Source organism: Hippoglossus hippoglossus, chromosome 8, assembly GCF_009819705.1.
Source record: "Hippoglossus hippoglossus isolate fHipHip1 chromosome 8, fHipHip1.pri, whole genome shotgun sequence".
NCBI classification, from domain to species: domain Eukaryota; kingdom Metazoa; phylum Chordata; class Actinopteri; order Pleuronectiformes; family Pleuronectidae; genus Hippoglossus; species Hippoglossus hippoglossus.
In genome coordinates this window covers 12397454-12418740 of record NC_047158.1, presented here as the reverse complement: position 1 = coordinate 12418740, position 21287 = coordinate 12397454, and the positions used below count along the sequence as shown (strand labels likewise).

The 21287-nt window shown below is 45.7% G+C and overlaps 1 protein-coding gene across 2 annotated transcripts in view; it reads left to right on the top strand.

Moving 5' to 3' along the window:
- The first annotated feature begins 720 nt into the window (after positions 1-720).
- The window catches only part of LOC117766860 (adenylate cyclase type 9-like), a 31536-nt gene continuing 10969 nt past the window's right edge, over positions 721-21287 (top strand). Inside the window, exons 1-2 of one of the 2 annotated variants that reach the window (XM_034594251.1) lie at positions 721-2074; positions 2283-4108. In XM_034594251.1, the coding sequence (XP_034450142.1) occupies positions 2296-4108 (1813 nt within the window). In that variant the 5' untranslated portion in view covers positions 721-2074; positions 2283-2295. Of the gene's footprint in view, positions 4109-21287 lie in introns of both variants that reach the window. The other variant, XM_034594250.1, reaches the window with a different exon arrangement.

Genomic DNA, 21287 nt, shown 5'->3' with positions numbered 1-21287 from the left:
CCTGCTCATCCCTGGGCAGATCTTTTACATCCTTATGAGATAAAACAAACCTCATCCTAAATGTAAAAAGTGCATTTCCAAAGAGGTTTCTTCAAAAACGTCCCCACCCTTCCAAGAAATACGTGCTCGCTACCTCGAGTCTCCTCTCAAGTGTGTGCACGTACCTCCACGGCTCACCCCCCCCTCCTCCCCTCCCCACCCCACCCCACCCCACCCCAGTCCTCCCTGCTTCTCCTCTCTCCGCCTGCCAAACACTCACAGCAGCGTCAAGTCAACGGTGACCACGAAAACGGAAGCACGGAAATGTGTTTTCAAAATAAACTATGCTTAGAAAGTGTTTGGCTTATGGTTGAGGCTCCATTTTCTGGAGCTTTCTCATGTTAGTAATATAAATCCTATTCTATGAAAAGCTGTTGGAGGATACATAGGCCAACAATATATGTAAGATATGGAATATCATCTCTCTATTTATTTTTCATCAGTGGTACCACGTGGAGACATTGTGAATGCCTATACTTTGGCAAATTATAGGCCTGTTTAAGGTTTCTACTCTGATGTAATTTAAACCCGAGGGACAAGATTTAAGATCATGTATGTGTTGTTAAATTGCTCCAGGAAGGTACTTGTATGCCACAAGGCAAATTATAGGCCTGTGTAAGGTTTTATTTTGAAAGAAAATAGCGGAAATCATTTTAACAGTATTCTGTCGTGCTTCACACACACACACACACACTCAAACACACACACACGCACACACGCTACTCGAGGCTGGACGTCTGTCAGCGCACAGAAGATGGTGGCGGCTGCGGCAACAGTGTTACCCACCGCGCCTGGAGAGCTGCGCGCAAAGCATTTCGTGCCGGTGTCGACGCTGCCGCTGCGCACGGAGAACAGTCACATTACGGTGTTTAGACAAAATCCAAGTCACCGTGGACGTTGCAGGGAATGAGAACAAAAAAAACCCCAGGTTGGACAATGCAGCAGCCATAAGCCATCATATTTGTCTCGGATCAGAGGGGCAGTTTATTTGGAGGTATGAAGACCCCCCCCCCCCCACCCTCTTGTGTGATTCAATGAAAGTGGCTGGATCAAGGTAGCACTCTGTGGGACTGTGGTGTGGGGGGGCGTGCAGCGGAGGTGGAGACCATTCAATTAGCCTTCGTCTGCCATTTAGAGGTGGACCGAGCTGCCCTGGGCAAACTTTACTCCAGAGGGAAGGGGAAGGACTGGACGACAGTTGTCTGCTCCAGGCTGGGTTCAACAACCCCCCTCCTCTGCTGTCCGGTCGACACGGAACATACAGAGTCACCGGCGGGGTCTGGATATCTGTGACGATGCGTGTGGTGCGTGCGTGGATCCCAAAGCAATACCGACGCACCCCGGAGACGAGGCAGCCGCTTGGTGCGTGAGCCCCCGGAGGAGCGCGTTTCGCCGCTGACACGGAAGCTCAACAAACCCAAACAGTTTGGTGTGTTTTTACGCACGGCGCCTCGTGCACTTCTCTCCTGCAGACCTCCTCCACGAGATCCCCATGTGCGTTGGGAGACGGTGGAGACCCCGGAGTGGAAAGCCAGGAAAGCACGGGGCTGCGTGCACGGGAACTGTTGTGATTAGGCCCCGCAGTTAAGGAGTGTGGGGTATGAATGCATGCTCATGTTCCCGTTATCTGGAGTTGACCTGCGCCTTGAACATGAAAAGTTGACTTTTTACGAGCAAACAGCAGATTGGAGTCTCGTCTGTTTTCAGAGACGTGAAAACAAAACGCTGCAGAGGATTTGTTTTGAACGTCTGGAAGTTTTATTCGAGTCCTGCAAACAAGACGCAGTTTATTTAACTCGCACTTCTCAAGAACCCCTTTAATAGACATTGGCTTTTCCTCTTCTCTTACCGCACAGTATTTTGTAATCCTGAGTTTTCACAAACATTCTTTTCCAATGAGTGGACCTGGACTGGAACAAAGCAGGCAGCGAGTGAACCTTGCAGACTCAAGTGCGTCAAAACAGACGGGGACGTAGTGGAATGCAGGGACTGACGTCAAGAGAGGCAATAATGAACTGCTCAAACTGTGTGGAAGGTCTGATGCTGTTTCTGTTGCCACTTCACTGCTAACTGAGTGGAATTTTTCTCTCAAAAGGCCTCTGTCTGTGCTCTAGTTTTTCACTTTTTACACGTATCAGTCATTGCCCCTTTACTGTGGGCCCCATACTTTGCCTTACTTTTTTCTATTCTATGTTGTCTTTGAAAGAGCAACACCTTCTGCAGAGTTTTTGATTTTTCTATAGGTTGAAAAGCAACATGGCATCCCCCCAACATCAACAACTGCTGCCTCAAAACACAGAAGTGAGCTGTGACTCAAGTGGAGATGGAGGCGTCTCAGTGAGGGTTGGCAGCAGTGTCCGACACAAGCACGGAGGCGGGCCGCTTGGTTCAATTGGGGGAGGCTTCATCGGGGGATCCAAGCACTGCAAGTACAGCATCTCCTCGAGCTGCAGCTCTGGGGAATCCGGAGTCAGGAAGACGACAGTCAGGAGCTTTCGCACGCACAAGAAGATGCCTCAGCTGTTCGAGAGGTCTGCAGGCCATTTCTGGGACCCAAAGTTTGACTCCTCGATCCTGGAGGAGGCCTGCAGAGAACGGTGTTTCCCTCAGACCCAGCGGCGCTTCCGCTACGTGATCCTTTACCTGATGGCTGTTGGCTGCCTCTGGGGATTGTACTTTGCTGCCAACCCTTCCCGCTGTGACAGGGCTGTCTTTCTCCTCCCCACTGCTTCCTTCCTCCTTTTCTGTATCCTCCTCTTCCTCTTAACTTTCACTAAGCTCTACTCGCGCTTCTACAATCAAGCATCCCTGCTGCTCATCGTTGTCACCGTCATCCTCACCCTGGCCCCCCAGATCCAGACATCAGGCTTCAGGGACCCAGAGACTCCCACACCTACACTTGATTTGGAAGAGGTCAGTGGCATGGGGCCCAACTACAACCTGTCCCATGGCAAGCTTGTAGGAGGCGGCACCTGGTCCCCCTGTATATCTCCTGTAGGCACCTTCTCCCTCTGTATCGAAGTTCTTCTGTTGCTGTACAGTGTTCTGCACATTCGCCTCTATGCTTCTGTCTTGCTCGGCTTATTCTACTCAGTGTTTTTTGAGAGTTTGGGCTGGCTGCACCTGACTCAGGCCGGGGCCAACTGGAGTATTGCCTCCCAATCAGACTGGGACACGCTATGTTGGCTAGGCCCAGCCAAAGCCCTGCTCCACCTCTGCGCCCACGTCATCGGCATCCACCTGTTCATCATGTCTGAGGTGCGGTCGCGCAGCACCTTCCTAAAGGTGGGACAAGCTATAATGCATGGTAAAGATCTGGAGGTGGAGAAAGCCTTGAAGGAGCGAATGATCCACTCTGTCATGCCCAGAATTGTGGCTGATGAACTGATGAAGCAGGGTGATGAAGAGATGGGTGATCATTCAGTCAAAAGATACTCCACCAGTGGTGCAGCAGCTGCCATCTCCAGTCCCAAAAACAACAAACGCAAGAAAACCTCCATCCCTCGAGGCCAGATAATCTTCCGACCCTTCAACATGAAGCGGATGGAGCCTGTCAGCATCCTGTTTGCAGACATTGTGGGCTTCACAAAAATGTCTGCCAACAAATCTGCTCATGCCCTCGTGGGGCTTCTGAACGACTTGTTTGGACGTTTTGATAGACTGTGTGAGCTCACTGGCTGTGAAAAGATAAGTACACTAGGAGACTGTTACTACTGTGTGGCCGGTTGTCCTGAGCCCAGACCGGACCACGCCTACTGCTGTGTGGAGATGGGCCTGGGCATGATCCAAGCTATTGAACAGTTTTGCCAGGAGAAGAGGGAGATGGTGAACATGAGGGTGGGCGTCCACACCGGCACTGTGCTGTGCGGCATCCTGGGCATGAAGCGCTTCAAGTTTGACGTTTGGTCAAATGACGTCAACCTGGCCAACCTAATGGAGCAGCTGGGAGTGGCTGGGAAGGTCCACTTATCACAGGCCACTGCGAACTTCCTGGATGACCGCTTCCAGCATGAAGATGCACAGGTCACCGAGAGGATAGGACAGAGTGTGGTGGCTGACCAGCTCAAAGGTAGGTGTTTACATTTGTATCTCTCCAGTGTTCTTTCATGTCTCAATGTTATGTGCTGGCTAGACTTTCTTGGCTTAGTTCCTAACAAGAATAATATAACTCCAAGGTCAGCAGCAGTAGCCACAAATTGGCTGCAACAGTGAGACTTATCGCTGCAATTATGCCTCAATGAACCCACAAACTTTATGGCATTTTTATGTGCTCAAGTTTATGTCTTGTAATGCTTCTCTGCCATCCCCAGAGGAATCGACTGCTTATGCAATCATATCATCAGTTGACCCCAAAAGTGTCAGGGGACTATTTGCCTCGGTGAAGGACGACACAGGGTTGTAGCGTCATGTTTTGCACCGAGCACAGATGGGCTTGGGTGTTGGTATTATGTGACTGTGTCCCAGACAGACGCCATCTTCTTTCTCATCCTCTCCCCCACCCGCTCTCTGCCCCCCTCTTTGTTCTCTTGTTCAATTACGTTGCCTTCCAGACGTCCTCACTGTGTCCTGTTCTCATAACCTCGCCTTGAACTTCCGGGATTGCTTTACAACTTAATATAAGTGTCACCTTCTCTCGATAGAGATATGTCTGCAGTTTTATTATCTCCTCTCTATCTTGTCCTCTATTTTCCTCGCCTCTCAACCGCTTGTCTGCAGCTTTTATTTGATGTGTTTATACGAATCACTTTAGTTTTACTAAATGTTGGCTTAATGTCTCCTTTCCTAATTTGAAGCTTGCTGATCTATTGACACCTGCTGCGAAGTGACAGTGTCTGACTAATGAATAGCAGATGGTTTATTTTGATTCCAGTAGATGCTCAACGTGTCTCCTTGGAGGCTGTGTGACGGATTTTGTACACTGCATTCTAGGTTTTTGTTGGCATGAACTGGTAATTTACACAAATTAGCAGATGAGTGTATCCAGTGCTAACGAATGATCAAAAATGTTCAGACTTCACGCAGATTTCCATGATTTGCGCCTTGAAATCAGTTCTGTGACCAGTCGAGGGCCAAGATCCAGCAAAAGTGCTTTTTGTTTACCAGCCAGCCGGAGTGATTTATGGGCCTGCAGTTTCCCCTCATCTCTTAGATTAATGAGTGACTACCACTCTTGCTCGTGTGCCAGTTTTTTTTTTTTTTATCGTCAGGATAAATGCGTTTCTCGCAGGGTTATCACCCCTCCTCCTTCTCATCTCCTTTCTTGTCTCCATCATGTATTCAGTTCCCCTCCCGAGATTTATCCTCTCCCTGTAGATTTGCTGTGCCAGTGACAGAGCTGGCTGTCAGGAGAGAGTTGTTCTCCAGTGCTGTAAAATTTCCTCCACTGTCTAGCTCAGTCTGTGTAAATCACTTGGGTAGCACTGCAGCCAGGCATGGATCCTGGCTGGGTCGTGTCCCTGTTGCTTTGCTCAGAGTGAAATTGCTCTGACCTACACGCAGATCGCTGTGCAGCTGTCTTCTGAGTGTTTTTTGGATGTTATCTTTTGAGTTAGGATAATGTTAAAGTTTTCACTCAAATATTTTTTGACTTGTGAGGTTGCTTTTTTTTTTTTTTACACTTCCAGAGGCTACAGAGTTAAGTTTTTGTCTCATCGTGTAGGTGCATGTCGGTTTATGGTTTCTATCTCACTGTTAATCTAAGCTATTCATGGCTCATTGTAGCAGAGTGCAACCACTGCTGGTCTGTGGTTTGAGCAACAAATGGAGACGTTGCAGCTCAGTTTTCATTCCAGTCAGTGTAGCCGGTGTTTGCGGTTAAGTGAGAAAACACACTTTGCCAACAGTGGCGTTCGCTTTGAGGCTCTGACTAATCAACTGATCTCTTCTTAATCTCACAATCATTTTCTAACCACTAGATTTTTTTTGTTTTATAGAATGACGGGAAACTGAAAAAACAATGGGACTATTAACTACGATATAAGGACAGAGAAAATAATGATTTTAGCACAATAGCCTAAAGAAAATGTTATCTTTTAATTAGCCTTAATCAGTTTCTCAATCTATCAATGAACACTTATTTTTTATAATTGGTCTCACCAGTGAAAATGCTGTTACAATTTGCCCAATAATAACATTTTATGTCTTAATGATATAGAACGATTAATTTTGTGTTATTTGACGAATCAAGCTTTATTGACTTCTCAACTCTATTTCCTCACATTTCACACATAATTAAATGATGAATCAAATAATTAGAAGATAGAAAACAATCAGCAGAAATATCAATACTGGAAAAAAAAAAAGGTTAGTTACAGCCTCATTGTAAACCACAACACATCTTACTGGTAGGATGTAGTGTGAGGATATTTCCAAAACAGTACACATACCCTGCAAGACTCTCGCATGTGTGTTTGTCTCTATAAGGGGCCAAGACAACACATTCGGTGTGTTATGCTTTTTCCAAACTGGAAATGGAGGCTATAATTGGCCCAGTTTCCCTGGAAAGTACCTGTCCATGTCCTCCCTTTTGTGCTTAATACAGAATGATGGCACCTGCAGAAGGTTATCCCTCTGGGGGTGAGTGTCAGTATGGCCCGTATTATCTTTTGACTGGTGACAGAATCACCGCTGAGAGCCGGAGCTGGTTCCTCTCTATCCCATTGCTTCCAATTTAAGTGTTTGGTTGGTTGATGTTGACTGAGGGTTGTGTGTTAATGTAAAAGGGAACAAATGTAGATGTTAAGGTCATAAGCAGTTGTTGCGTTAACCTGTAACACTACGATTCTGTTACTGACTGATCACAGCTGACCACTGCAAACCCACTGCCTGCTCAGCAAAAAACGAGCAGTATGGAGGCATGTTGTGCTTTTTTTCTGTTGTTTACCCCTGAGACTCCTAAAGTGTTTCGTAGACTCAAAACACTTCACCCACCCCTCCATCGGCTAAAAGGGAGTGAATATTGACCACATGTTTTCCAGGTGGCAAGAAACACGACTCTAAATTAGTGCCGATGCCGCCCTGTTACTGCTTCTCCAACCACAGGGCCTCGTCTTGCTTTTGAGTTTTGCTGTTTTGTATGGAACAACCCTCATCTTCTTCGTTGGGAATTTTCCAGGCTGGTGGTGCAACTAAATCTGAATGAATAACAAATAAAAGAAGTAACCCAAGTTAACACTGTTAATGATGATCGAAAGAAAACTCACTGATTTGAGCATCCGACGGCTATCGTATAAAACTGTACAGCCCTTGTCTACTAATAGTCCTCATGTACAGGGTTGACCGTTTCCTGCTGCCTTGCTGTAGGGCGTGTGCTCTGATTCAGTCTGACCTTTTCTAACTTAACTGCTGAGCTGTGCTGTGCTGTGCAGCTCCGCTCTGTGTATCCCCTCCTGCCCTGCTCTCTCCTCTCTTTGCCCTGTGGGAGATTTCTAATTAAGCAAGACTGGATAATCTCCTTGGCTAAAGTGATTAATGTTGGTAATTCTCCATCATCATATCTTCCCACACTGGCCCGGTATTATCCTGACCCCCAAAATACATCAGCCGCTGGCCAGCCAGACGTTTTTATCTCGGCAAATGATATTGGTTGCCGATAATGAGGCTTTCACGGCTGTGTTTATTTATGATGAGGCAACAAGAGAGATTTTCATGTCATGTTGATATCAAAGTGAGTCAGCCAAGGCCACGGGGTGTGCTCGCTACAAAATGGAAGATAATTTGTATTCTGGTCCATAATTTGTCCCAATTCCTTGTCCACTTTTAAGCCTTCAGAACAATAATTGATTAGCTACATTAGGATTGATTTGAGCACAGAGCAGAACTTCGCTTCAAATAGTCCCGGTGATGAACGGTCTGTGTCCCTTCACTCTGGTTCTATTACTTCATGCTCCGCAGAAGGTATTGGTTATTGGGAGAGCCATTTGTCTTTTTGGGTGACTGACATGTGCACACAGACACACACATTTTCCCTTTCACGCAGCCCTGCCGTGGCACTGTGAATACCTTTCCTCAGGGCTGCACCTCAATCAGCAAAGTGTAGTCGCCTGAGGCTCAGCGGAGAATTACTTATAATGGCTGCTCCCTGTGACCTTGACCACGATAAATTCGGCTGGTTTTGATGTTATGCTTCAAAGAAGCAGGGGTAGAGATATGCAGGTGAGGGAGAACTAGAGGAGGACAGTCCATGACGTGCGTTTAGCTCTGGTCTAATTCTACCATTAAAACTTTTGGTCCAGTGGACAGTGCCACTAAAGCCGTTTTCAGACATGACCTCCAGAGGATGTCCGGAGAATTAGGCCCGGGACTTTCTGCGAAGGTTGCTTTTCACACATGAACCACGCAGCAGATCTTCCACTCAGACGCATTCACAACAACTCAGAAACCACCGTAGTGTTCAGGTGAGGGGAGGCGCAGCAGACGGAGGCAGCAAGTAACGTATGAATTCTGCTGGGGAGATAATGTGTTTTTTGTTTACAGCACATGGACACCAGCGTCGGCTCCAATCACCAAAAGCTCTTCGTCTGTGTCTTCTATGTGTATGGCACCGCTTCGTCATCCTGAGATATTTGTTTTGTTTTTATCATTTTCCCATCTTTTGCATGTTTGAAACATCACAGACACACCCACACGCTCCAGGATCTCCCGCTGTGTTCTCACATCTGCTCCTCTCAGACGTTTGAGTTCTCACAGCCCTTACGGAGAATATCACGAGGATCTCTGGAGTTCAGTGCATGTCCGAAAGCTCATGAAGTGCATTTAGCTCTGGTCTACTTCTACCATTTAGACTTTTGGTCCAATGGACAGTGGAACCACAGCAGCGTTGCTTAAACACCACTACATTAAACTACCACGTAACTGGAGCTGCTGTGTCGAGCTTGAGTGAGAACCACAAGCAAAGAAAAGGAAGCTGTACATACATAAGCCTCTGGATTTAACACCTAAATGCTGTGTGCGTGTGTGTGTGTGTGCACGTTCTTTCTGCACACTGCTGCACTTGACAGAAAGTTAAACGGTTTGGCTTTTTCACACTAATATATACACAGCTGTCTTCTCACCCTGCCAGCAGTCAAATACCTGGCATAATTTTCGTCTAGACCCTCAAGACCAAATCAGTATGCGCGCACGCCATTCAACACTACTGAAAGACAGGAGGGGTCGATGGTGAAGTGCTCTGAGTGGAGTGGCTTATTGTGAGTGTCGGGGGGTAAAAAGACGTGGCAAGGCTACGTGGTGGACGATTTTGGGAGGGTTAATAAAAATGGTGCTAAATAGAACCCAGGATTACTATAACACGGTATACAACTTTCTTTAGAGGCCCTTTCTGCTTAAGTCTGGGAGTGGGCTCCTCACAGGCTGCCGGGGGGGGGCGGTGACTCTAAGCTACTATATCGTATCGCAGTGACCAGGAGCCTGGAGCTCCTTGGCTCTGCATGGTAGATTACAGCTCTGCAGAGAGAGTAATGGCATAATACATCACATCGCATTGTACAGTATCAGCCTGTATTATGAATTATAGTTCAGCACAGCATGGCATCGCAGCCTGCAGCCACACAGTCTCACCATTTGCCTTCTTTGGCCTCATGATACCGAGCAAGTCTGCAGAGCTTCACCATCCCTTGTCATGCTCTGTAAACACCAGGCCATGTGGCAAGGTTATTAAAGGTCCACCGTACGATGTGGGGATTTTATAGCTGCAGTCATTTGGGCTGCTGCTGTGTACACTGATACTCGGCAGGACTGAGCTACCTGCACTTGTTCAGGAGAACTGTGCAGCAACGGTGTTAGTGGCTGCTTCAACCCAGCAAGCAGTGAAAGGTTTATACTCGGGGGGGGGGGGGGTGTAATGAGTTTCTGGATGAAAGGCAGAAAGAATATTATCCCAAGAGCTGCAAGTGATTTTATCTCCATGGTGTACTTTATATCAAACTGATAATCTCTGAGATTTTGCTCTGAATATCCATGTACACTGTTGTGCTCCACTTAATCCTGACAAGTGTCAGGGGACACTGCAGACCCCTCCACCCTCCTAAAGGGGACAGCTGTCCTATTGGCTCAGTGGTGAAGTGTTGTGCCTCTATCTAGTCCGACTGAGATGACCCAGGGCGAGGTGGATGAGAGAGCCTGATATCAGTGCCCCCGCTGTCTGTCTGACAAGGAGGCAAACATAAGCAGCAGACACGGCTGAGCCTGTCGGACAAACATAGGACGTGTTGAACATGGGATAGAACACGCTATTCAACGCGCTGTCTGGAACACACTGTTCACTTCAGTCAGCCTCTTGCCACTTTTAATTGAGTCCAGTTTAAGGTAAAAACATGAATCACCAATTCCAACAAAGAGTAATATTCAGGTGTCATGAATATGAGTTGGATGGAAGGAGGATGTGAAGGGAAGTGAGGGAGAGACGTAATAAATGACGCGGGCGGCCTGGTGTCGAACCGACGACCTGCTGCTCAAGGCAGGTGCACCCATGCGGTGCACTCTTTGTATATGTGAGGTCACAGTTTCTGGGGGTTTTAATGCTTTTTCCAGACTTAGTTTCACAAAACCAACATCACTGCATTGAGCCCAGATGTCATTATTCTATTATAATACAGTAGTCATGAGGTTTAATATTCTAGTGAACGTCCTCTTGACTTTCTCCGATTTAAAACCAAATATAATAAATTGCTCTGTAAAGTGCAAATGATTCCTGACATTTTCAGACCAGTTTAGTTGAGTGAAATTAAACATTTCAAACATTTTGTGTCGAAGTGTTATAAAAGCAGCCGCTTGCTGTATTATCAGCAGAGAGTTTGAGGTTTCAGGGGGTAAATAATAATTAGGATCGCGATTATGACTTAACTAATCTATTAGCTCTATTCTATCTATCTGCACAATAGGAAAATCCTTGAACAGGGTCATCTAAGCAGAATGCAGCCATTATTATTGTTATTAATTCCAGTTGAGCTTTTCCTGGTTTGACATGATGTGATTAAATTGGATTCAGAGCTTTTCTTCAATCTATATCCTCAACTATCATGTACATCAAGGGTACTTGGATGGATTTGTATGATTTTAATGAGTTTGCCTTAAATGATTAATCCATCAAACAATAAAAAGAAGATAAGCACTTAAAAAAAAAAAATTGTAACAGTTCTAACCTACAGTACAACCTGTTATTTTCTCATCTCAAAATGACAGTGTATGATCAGTGAGGGTGTTTTCTCATGTTTGAATTCACAATACTTGTCAGCATCCTGAATAGAGGAGACAAGATAACACAGTAGAACCGGGCTCTTTACCGCAGGGGACAAAACATTTCATTTACAGTGTCAGTGATACAGTAGAAATGTACAAATTTTCTTTCTGCCTCTCTCCTCGATTGCATTCAACAAGCCGGTCTCATATCAACTTTGATAGGGTTAGGGTCAGTTTAGTTTTCTCAACTGTAAATGTGTTGAGATCATCTATTTGGATCTGTTCCTGCCAACATAACTTCCCCTGCTGCAGACAGAGAATAATGCTGTGAAAAGCGAACAGCAGAGTAGAGGAAAATGCTGCGAGAAGAAAGCTTACAAAGAGAGAAAATAAACAGGTTCATACAGAGTGAGCCAGAAAGATGGATAGAGTTGCCTCTGAGGGTTCATCTTGCTCAGGTTTTTTTTTGTGCAGCTCCGCCATGGCTCACAGTCATAACATCAGCGTCAGCACAACGCATTGGGAAAGGTTTCCCATCTGTTTGCAGCACACACACACTCACTCACACACTCCCCACTCTGGGCCCGCCAAGGCTAATTTCCAGCCTGATGAAAGTGGCGAGGGTCAGCTTTAAACTGGAGGCTCTTTTTTGTTTTGTTTTTGACAAAGTCTGGTGCTCTGACCGAGAGAAAAGAGCCAAATTGACTTTATCCAGCTGAAGCCCGGGCTTTCATGTTGGAGTGAAGGCCCAGCGAAGCGACGGCCTATTTCTGTGTGAGCCAAGCAAGAATGAGCCGAACACGTGCAGTCATTTTTCACTGGCGCAGCTCTACAGGAAACTTGCACCTCTTTTGCACTGATATTGGAAGGTATACGCAGGATTTTCCTATTGCCAGTAGAGGAATTTGGCTTTTTAGTTTTTTTCGCTCTGGTGAGTCATGTTCGACGAACCAACGCAGCGGAAACCTTGCTGTCTTGCCAGTATTGCAACTTGTTGTTCCCGAGATCTAAAAAACATGGATCCGATCTGAGCCTGCAGATTTGACTTTGAATTGAATGCAGCTTGTATCCGATCCCATTGCGGACAAAAGCCCGATGTGGGTGGGTTTCTTTGAGCAGAGGAAAAGGGGCTTTACACGGACACAGATGGCACTCATGCTTTTTAAGAAAACCTCTCTGTGTGTCTCCCCTCTGCTGTTGCCCTCTCGCTGTACATTTGGTGCTTCGTTAACATCTCTTGACTCGTGCACGGGGCTAAGTGAGCTCCCCCTCGCCGCCGTGCAGATGCTCGGTTGATAAATGGCTTTCGTAAGTCACTGATGCATCCTAAGCTTTTCTCCTTTGTGATCAAGGCCACGGAAAAATGCCTGCACTCCCTCCTAGCAGCCACGCGCTCGCCTTTACCGACATTGACGGATTGAGCTCGTTCTTAAGGGGACACTCACAATAACCCTCCCCGTACAGCCTCCCACACGCGCGCTCCCGCTGACGCACACTCACTTCCTGCACTTTGCATTCAAGCGGACTAAATGTAAACACCCACACCTGCAGCCGCGCCCTGTCCCTGTTTGTGCGCTGTATAGCGGCTTGTTAGTGTGCACAGCAGGAGCTTGTGTGTGATAAATGGCTGTGTGAATTATGAATGAGGGAAGATGACGGGGGGGGGGGCCAGTCCACCACGAAGCCTTTTTACCGCACTCGGCCTGCAAGAGTCAACCGTGTGTGTATGTAACCAAAAGTGGGTTTTCCTCCATTAAAACCTTTGTGCATATTTGGGCCTGTTATAAGTAGATGAACATGAGTTATTCTATTATAAGCAATGCAGGTAGTGGAATTCATTTTATATGCACACTATGAACGGCCAGTATTGACTCGCTCTGCTCTGAGGAGAGGAAGCGTCTATGTCAAAATCCTCTTCTCACACGCTTCCTGTGTCGCTCGCCTTTTCATACAGCTTGATATTCAGTAAAATTCTTCCTCTCCCTGCTGACCTCCACTTTTTATGCCTCCTCCCCAGCTCCCATTATGCTTTTGAGTGGTTCGTCTGGCTGTCTATCCCGAGATGTCTCAGGAACGCCTTGAGGGAATTTCTTCATTTTAACTCGAGGATTGTGACCTCACAAAATATTTTCTTTGGCCATGAGTCAACACACTTAATATCTTTTATTAAATTCCTTCAAAGCTTTATTTTATGAGTCTGGATGGAGATTGAGGTAAACTGTGAGTTGACTGGTTGGCTGAGGCATTAAAGCATGATGGATAATTCTCTCTGCCAAGGACATTTGTGTTTGTCCATGCTTCAATGATTAGCATCATTACACAACCACGTCAACAGATTACAACAATGTAGTATGAGACAGAGATGAGATCTGGGGGCGGATTCAGGAATATTTTTTCCCTTTCTTTAACATTGCGAGATGTTTGCGAGCGTTTTTCAACATTGTGAGAAAGAGAATAATTAATGGATCCTGTTTAGGGGACCACTATTTAAGAGTGTGTGAAATTGGTGGCGGTATGAGTGCATACCCTTTGCCAAGGCTGGATGTATAAATCAGAAAGATAATAATTTTCTTATTGTTAGTAAATCCTATAAAAAAGACTGTAATTTCTATGCTTTCTCAATTGCTCCACCTGACTGTCACTCATAGGTTACGACTGAAGACCATAAATCTTTAAAGAGAGCACACAGATATATGGTTTTACTATTAATTCCCTGTGGTAGTCGGACACCGGAATACATGACAGGGAGTCTTCAGTGTCTGACTCAAAAGGAGCCACAGTACCAACGTTCATCGTAAGGAGGGAGCGTGTCACCGGGTGCATTGGTGTGGCTCACTAATGTATTATTAATAGTTTTTGGGCAACTGTGGCCGTCTGTAGCACAGAGGAATGAAGGAATAAATGAATAAAAGAATCAGGCCTTTGCTTCATGTGCAGAATAAATTCGGCTCAAATGCTGGTTTTAGCCTTGTAGCTGGCTCCTGTCTCAGATATATAGTCAAGCTCTGATCCCTTTTTGGGCTTCAGTGTGACAGCCCCCCTGTGTCCCCCTGTCACATGCTTCTCCATCCTTATGCTTTATAGCCCCAGGAGTCCCCCAATGCTGTCACTCCTAAATGCTATTTCTGACTTGCATGTATGTGTCAGTGTATGTGTGTGCTTGCTAAGTACCTGATATATTCCCAGCGGAGGTCATTCCACATCCTTTTATCACTTTCAATCTTTCCCTCTCTGTTTCTCGCCTTCTCTCTGCCTCCCTGTGTGTTTTTCTCTCCTCCATCTCGCTGCTGTCTCGTTCTGTAACTGTCGAGGCCGAGGGCTGCCTCCTCCGCTGTGTTTTATAAACACTTTCGTGGACAAACATTTCAGCAATGCTTTTTCAAATTGTCTTCTGGCCCTTGTTTCTGTGCTTGACCATGAGATTTTACTTGATCCGTCATTTCCACTTTTCTAACAGGGTGCCGGTCAAAAATGCACAAAAAGCGTTTTGTCTCAGGCAGAATATGATTCAGGCTTATTCCCTGGCTGGAGCCGAGCTTGTAGTTAGCAGCCTCATTTGCCCCTGCTGTATCATTGGCCTGTTTTTAGATCAGGGCTCCTCGGGGAGTTGGGCAGTGCTCAGCAGAAGATCCAGCACGAGATGCGATTAATCAAAATGTTGTGTAAGCAAAGTCTGGGGTATTAGAGCAGAAGACGAGAGGAGAGGGAGGTGGAGTCGAAGGAGGGAGGGAGATGTTTGTGTCTGTGTTGGCTTTTTGCTTTGACCACTCGCCAAGAGCCACAAACTCGGTCACTGTTTAATCGATAAAGGATCATTGCTCATAATTTAGCATGAGATGAAATCGAATTATCGTTAGAAGACTGTCATAGTTTTTTTTTTTTTATTCATTATTGGCTGCTTTGCATTGTTATTTTGTAGTTTTGTTAGATGAAGCCGAAAGAGGTAAAAAGCTTTACCAAAAACATTTTTTGTTATCATGGAGAAGAGGGATATTTCCTCTTCCTGAATCTGCATCAAACTTGAATGGGTTCTTCCCTGACCCATACCGCATTGTTCCACCAAGTTTCAGTGAAATCGATTGAGTTGTTTTTGTGTAATCTTGCTCACAAACAAACAAACGCCCCCGGGGTGAAAACAGCCTTCTTGGCGAGGGGAACCAAAATGTTTGTTTGTTGTATGTTTAGCATAAAGCTCATTAAAATCTAACGGTTGATCATTAATTTTGGAGACGTTGGCATCTTGAAGTTTGGTGGGTTCTGCCTTAGAATTTCAAGCTTTACCGCGACTCTTTACTTAAATATTTCTTACACACGGAATGAGGATAATTCCACTTCTGTCAAGAAAAAAGGTTGTATATAGTCATTTACATCAGGAAAACCTTTGAAACAGATGAGTAGCAGTAAAATGAGACATCCTAGTGACAAATGTCTTTGCTTGTTTTTGTAATAAAGCTTTTAAGAGTTTGACAGACTTGTGTATTGCTGTCGTCTCGACAGATGTGCTGAATGGCTTAAAGGGCAATATGTCACTGTTGAAAAGGTGGTGGGGATATTAGTATTCAGAGGAGTGTATGTGGAGGAAGACGGGTTTGACTGAGGAGAAGAGCAGGGTTTATAAAATGATGAGATGGACATTGAGCTTTAGGGATGATGCCAGCAGGGGCAATACTTCGCAGAAAAGAGCCCTTTAAGCCTATGTACGATGAGGCGAATCGGAGATCGGCTTGGACACGAAAGAACAGGGAGGATAGTTGGATTTGAAATGGTGGGGGGGGGGGGCTGTGAGTTTCATCGAGATTGTCAAAAAAGGGAGAGAATAGAGGCCACTAAGCAAAGGATGACAGGGGGTTTTCAAGATTTTGGAGGGATGTCAACTGTATCTATTGTTCAGCCTGCGACTGTCAAGGATGGAGGGATTGGAGGCGCGGAATACAAAACGAACTCAGAGAGCGGGAGGCTGAAACAGCCAGGCGAGAGTTAAAGACTTTGGAGGGATGTCAAGTGTTTCTATTGTCGTTTTGAGTGAGCTGTGCGTTGTCGGGCCGGCTTGAAGCCAGGAAAACCCACTGGCCAAATACGGATGGCTTGTTTTCGTGCCACCCCTGTTTACAACAGTGAGGGACAGACAAAAAGGGGGGGGGGGAAGGATACCGACAGATTTCGTTGATTGCAACAGGAAGCCCGAGACCTCGGTATGGCTTGTTGAACTGGGACAGCGTGTTTGTGTGAAGGCAGAGAAGTACTCTGACGTAACTCACATTTCAGGGACGTGTTTTTGTCCCAAACCTGGAGCACTAATGTCCTGAGAAAGCCCCAGGTGGCGTGCGTTTCTTTTTTATGAACCCGAGCTTACGTAACTTGTACAAAGAGGTCACTGTGGGCTATCTGGGGATTCTGAGAAGTTTGAGTGGAACTGAAAGCTGCGCAGGTTCACCGGAGTATGGCTTAAACTGGATCCAGCCTGTAATAATACCCTGTTTGTTAAATGCAAGTGTTTAGTGCCACCTAAAAAAGCTTTATACTGGACTTCTCACAAAATAAAGCAGCTTAGTTTTAATGTCTTACCCATTTTAACAGCATAATATGGTTCAACAAGAAGTTTGCGCCTTCAATTCATAATGTGCAGGGAGGCGTGTTCTTCTGCAGCGGTTCTCAACCCATTTGTTTTAGGAAAAAATAAATTAAATTGTAAAATAACAAGTATAGTGCCTGAAACTGTAAAAGTGACCTGCAGGAATTGAGCCAGGGCAAGAATAGACCAGCTGCTGGACTCATTGAAACTGTTCATTCACAGTTCAGTGAAGCGGGACTCAGTCTGCAGAACCACGAACCGGAGAATCAGTTGTCCTTGCCATTGTTGTGAACCCACAATAGACTGTGTATAAAGAGGTACACACCCCCGTTGTCGTGAATGCGCTGTTGACAACTAAATTCAACACTGCACATTCTTCAACCCTTAACTTCACACTAGACAAGTGTGAAGACGATCGATTAACAGTTCTTCAAATATGCAAGCCACAGACAGACAGAGATTTCAGGGATTATTAGATAGATGTAGCAATTACGAGAAAAAAGCCAAGATGAAAGTGACTTTTGGAAACAAGCATATCTTTGTGTTGCATTACAATGTTCTTGCATCCCTGAAATGTATTTTTTGTCCCAGTGAAAATTAAAGAAATACAAAAATAGGGTGCTTCATCACATTAATGCTCAACAAGAATTACCAGCTGTGATTTAATCATCAGGTTGACAAATCTCTGTATATAAATCCATCAGAGGCCTCCTCTTATAAAGCCATTGATGAAGTGTGTTGTTGGATACCAGCCCAGTGCACGTGCACACACAATCTATATATAGGAGAAACATCATTTTGCTAATTGAGCTTATTTATTTATGTCGTAAATAATGCAGTGTAAAACACCCTGGGGCGGCACGGTGGTGCAGTGGTTAGTAGAGCAATAAGGTTATTTTTGTGTGGAGTTTGCAGGTTCTACACATGTCTGTGAGGGTTTTCTCTGCCCAAAGGGGACAGGTGATTTAGAGTATTTTGTCCCGCCTCTCGCCCACTGTCAACTGGGATTAGCTCCAGCCCACCATGACCCCCAGTAGAAGGGGTATAGATAATGGATGGATGGATTAATGTTGAAACATTGGACACAAGTTTGTTACTCCACCTTTCATCCTCTGACAAATTGACTCGGGTGAATAATCCTGCTCGACCTCTAACATGCCCTGTAATGCTTCAGATGTTGTCAAACCTGGGCTCAGCAGAAGTGTTCATCTGTGAAGAGGAAGGTCAGAGCTCATCCCTCCTCTTCTCACACCCACACCCACACACCCACCCACCCACACACACTCTGCTTCTCCCTTCCTGTCAGAAATGACAGTCCCTCTGTGATTCTTTCTGAAATAAGTATTTCATGTTCTGTGACTGAATGGGTTCACTAACAGACTGCGCACACACACATTTTTCATTCTACCACCAGCAGCACTGACAGACAGACAGACCACTTCAAGCTTTCACTTCTTTTCAAAGTTTTTTTTTTTTCTCAACTCTAATGTTCCTAAAAATCTGCAATCTTTTCCTCTTATCTCTCCCTACCCTCCTCTGCAAACCGTGCTGCAGTGATAAAGTCCTCCTAAACAACCTGTCGTACTGGAAAGGTTAGCGCCCCCCCCCCCCCCCCCACGACAGGGACAGGATGTACAGTTTATCCCGGGATGGGGGTGCAGTGGAAGGAGTGCCAACTGGCACGGAGAGAGCTGCCCAGCCTAGCGGTGCTAGTTCCTCCGCAACACCTGCTCCACTGCCCTCCTGCTCCGATACTCCGATACATGATGTCTGTGTGTTTGTTTGTATGTGTTTGTGTACTGGCTCATGAGGTAGAGCGGGTTGTCCGCTAACTGGGAGGTTGATGGTTTGAATCCTGGCTTCTCCAGTTATTCTCCTGAAATTATCCGGAGGGGCTGTACATAGGATCGCAAATGTCTGAGTCAGTTGATGTGGACAGTTCCTTGGATTATTTCCTGCCAGCCCCCCCCCACAAGGAAAGGCTCCAGAGAATGTCAGGAGAATGTGAGGAATACAGATGGGTATTGTCTGACGAATTCACAGTGAGTGAGTGATTGATGACATTTCATTTTCAAAACAGAAAATAAAAAGAATCCAAATATCATACATAGAAGACCCATACACGTAGAAGATGTCATGTCCGGAAACCGCTCTATAAACGCGGATTATTTACTACATGCAGTTCATTTCTACCTTGTGAGGACCAGTTTGAATTTTACACTATTAGACCTATCGACATTTTGGCTGCTCCTCACTTTCTCACACACCTTCACTGGGCTGTCGATGATTGTAGTGTCATTACTCAGCCTTTAGTTGTGATGCTTAAGGTTATGGGCTGCTGCTGGAATCATGCCAATGAGAGTCCTTGTAAAGATAGTACAGACGAATTTGCTGCTCACTCCCACTTGGGTTGTAAATGAAGTTGAAAGGAAAGGTGTTGCTTTGTGATAAACATCCACAATGTTACAAAGCCTTAACTACTGTACCTTTTTTCACAATGTATCTTTTTCTTTGAATAACGATTTAGTGATTCCCTTGGGGTCCTTCTCTTTGCTCAGGGCAGATTACCTTTGATCAATGCAGTCACGACGTGTGAGTTGCATCCCCTGTTTCTGAGCGTGTTTGTTTGGCACTGCCGGCCTCTGCGCTGAGCCTCTCATAGAGTCGCAGAAAGAGCGGTTTCAAGGACGGCCATTATAACAGAAGAGTACGGGCGTGCTATGAGGAGGCAGTGGAGGTGACGCTACTATTTGTTTGCAAAGTGCTTTCCTCATGTCATTCTCCTCTGTCCTAAACAAAGTGGCTTGGAGAGGGAGATAATGTGACTGGGCTCTCATGGGGAAAGGTTATCTACTGTTCCCTGTCAGCTGATAGGACAGGACACTTCAAGTCCCATAACACCCAGATGCTGCCACTAATGATGCTCTTCAAAAACCCAAGGGTCATCAGAGATGGAGGGAGGCTAACACACGCTTGTACCTGCATGACAGCTCATCAAACAGATGTGCACAGACAGACAGATGGAGAGACAGACAGGAAATCACTCTCACACTAACACACGCGGCTGGAAAGAAACGAGAGACATCAATTGGAACACACAGCACGAAGCTTCCTGACCTTTTTTCCCCGCCGTGAGGCCTTCGGAGCACAGCTGTATACTGATGATGTTGGGCCCTATTGAGGTGGACAGTGGAGCCAGCTGCTGGCCAGGCCAGTTTGTCGGAGCTGTAATTTACCGGCCGACAACATTGCTATTTCAGCTGCCACGAGGCTTGATCATAAAGACGAGAGATTGCCCTAGAATGTCCAGGAACCGGCACACGAACATCTGCAGACACTTGAACCCATATAACCCCCTCACATAAAACACACACAGATGACACACTGTGCTCTTTTTAGGGCCCCGTGCAGTCGACTTATCCTGTTCCTCTCTGGCTCTGGCATGCGATGGGATTCCTCGAAAGCAAGCTGTCCGACAACAGGATGTGTTGTCTAAGGCTACATCAATACTACTACACTTTCATTTGAAAACGCATCAACTCTGCTACGGATTCGCCTGGCGTCCAAACCACTCCGGAGTTTTAGAGCCGCTAAAACAGAGAAGTTTGGAAACGCTGCCGGCCCCATTTTAGTTTGAAAACTCTGCCGTGTGACAGGTAGAAACAAAAACGGAAACGATTATGTAATGGGTCTTTTTGGTCATGACATTACTCCTATCACATGACCCCCTTCCGGAAGAAAACACCCGCCGTTAGCCTCGGCTACCAGTGTAGAACACAACATGGATAATTAACTGACCCTGTTTTTCTTTGCTATCTGCTGTTGTGCAGGTAAATTCTGCATTTTACAATGAGATGAGCTATTTTTTTAGCAATCTGCAACAATTCCTGTGTCCAGCGAGACCTGAGCGGGACACGCTTACTTCCTGTTTATACCGGCACACACATGCCCGGTGCGCGTGAGTGGCAACGTGATATTAATTTTTATATGGGCGGGGATTAAAACTGATTAAAACTCTCATATGGACAGAGATTGTTTTGATTCGAAAACGCTGTCCGGTCGTGTGTGGTGCACGCACATGGTTAGAGTGAATATAATAAAATCTATCTCACCTAATCCTCTTGTTCTACTTTTGTATATAAAGATACTCCGCTTTTTATATTCATCAATTCAAATTCAATTCATCCGAGTCGTGTAGTTGCGACTTCATGGCCCCGCAGCGGCACGGCCTCCCGTCCCCTCCCCTCGCTCTCAGCTTGTTTGTTGTTTGCTATAATTATGAGTTTTGACCCACTTTTTCTCGAGGTTTGTTTTCATGTCTGTCATCTTGTTTTTAATTGTGTGTTACAGTTGTGTTTTTTAAATGTGTGTTTTATTCTTTAATCCATTATCAAATACACTGCGCTCTCTCTCTCTACCTTTCATCCTTTCTCTCTAGTAATTTGTTGTTGCGCATATTATCTAGCTTGAAACACTTAATTATCTTTAATAAGCTGTT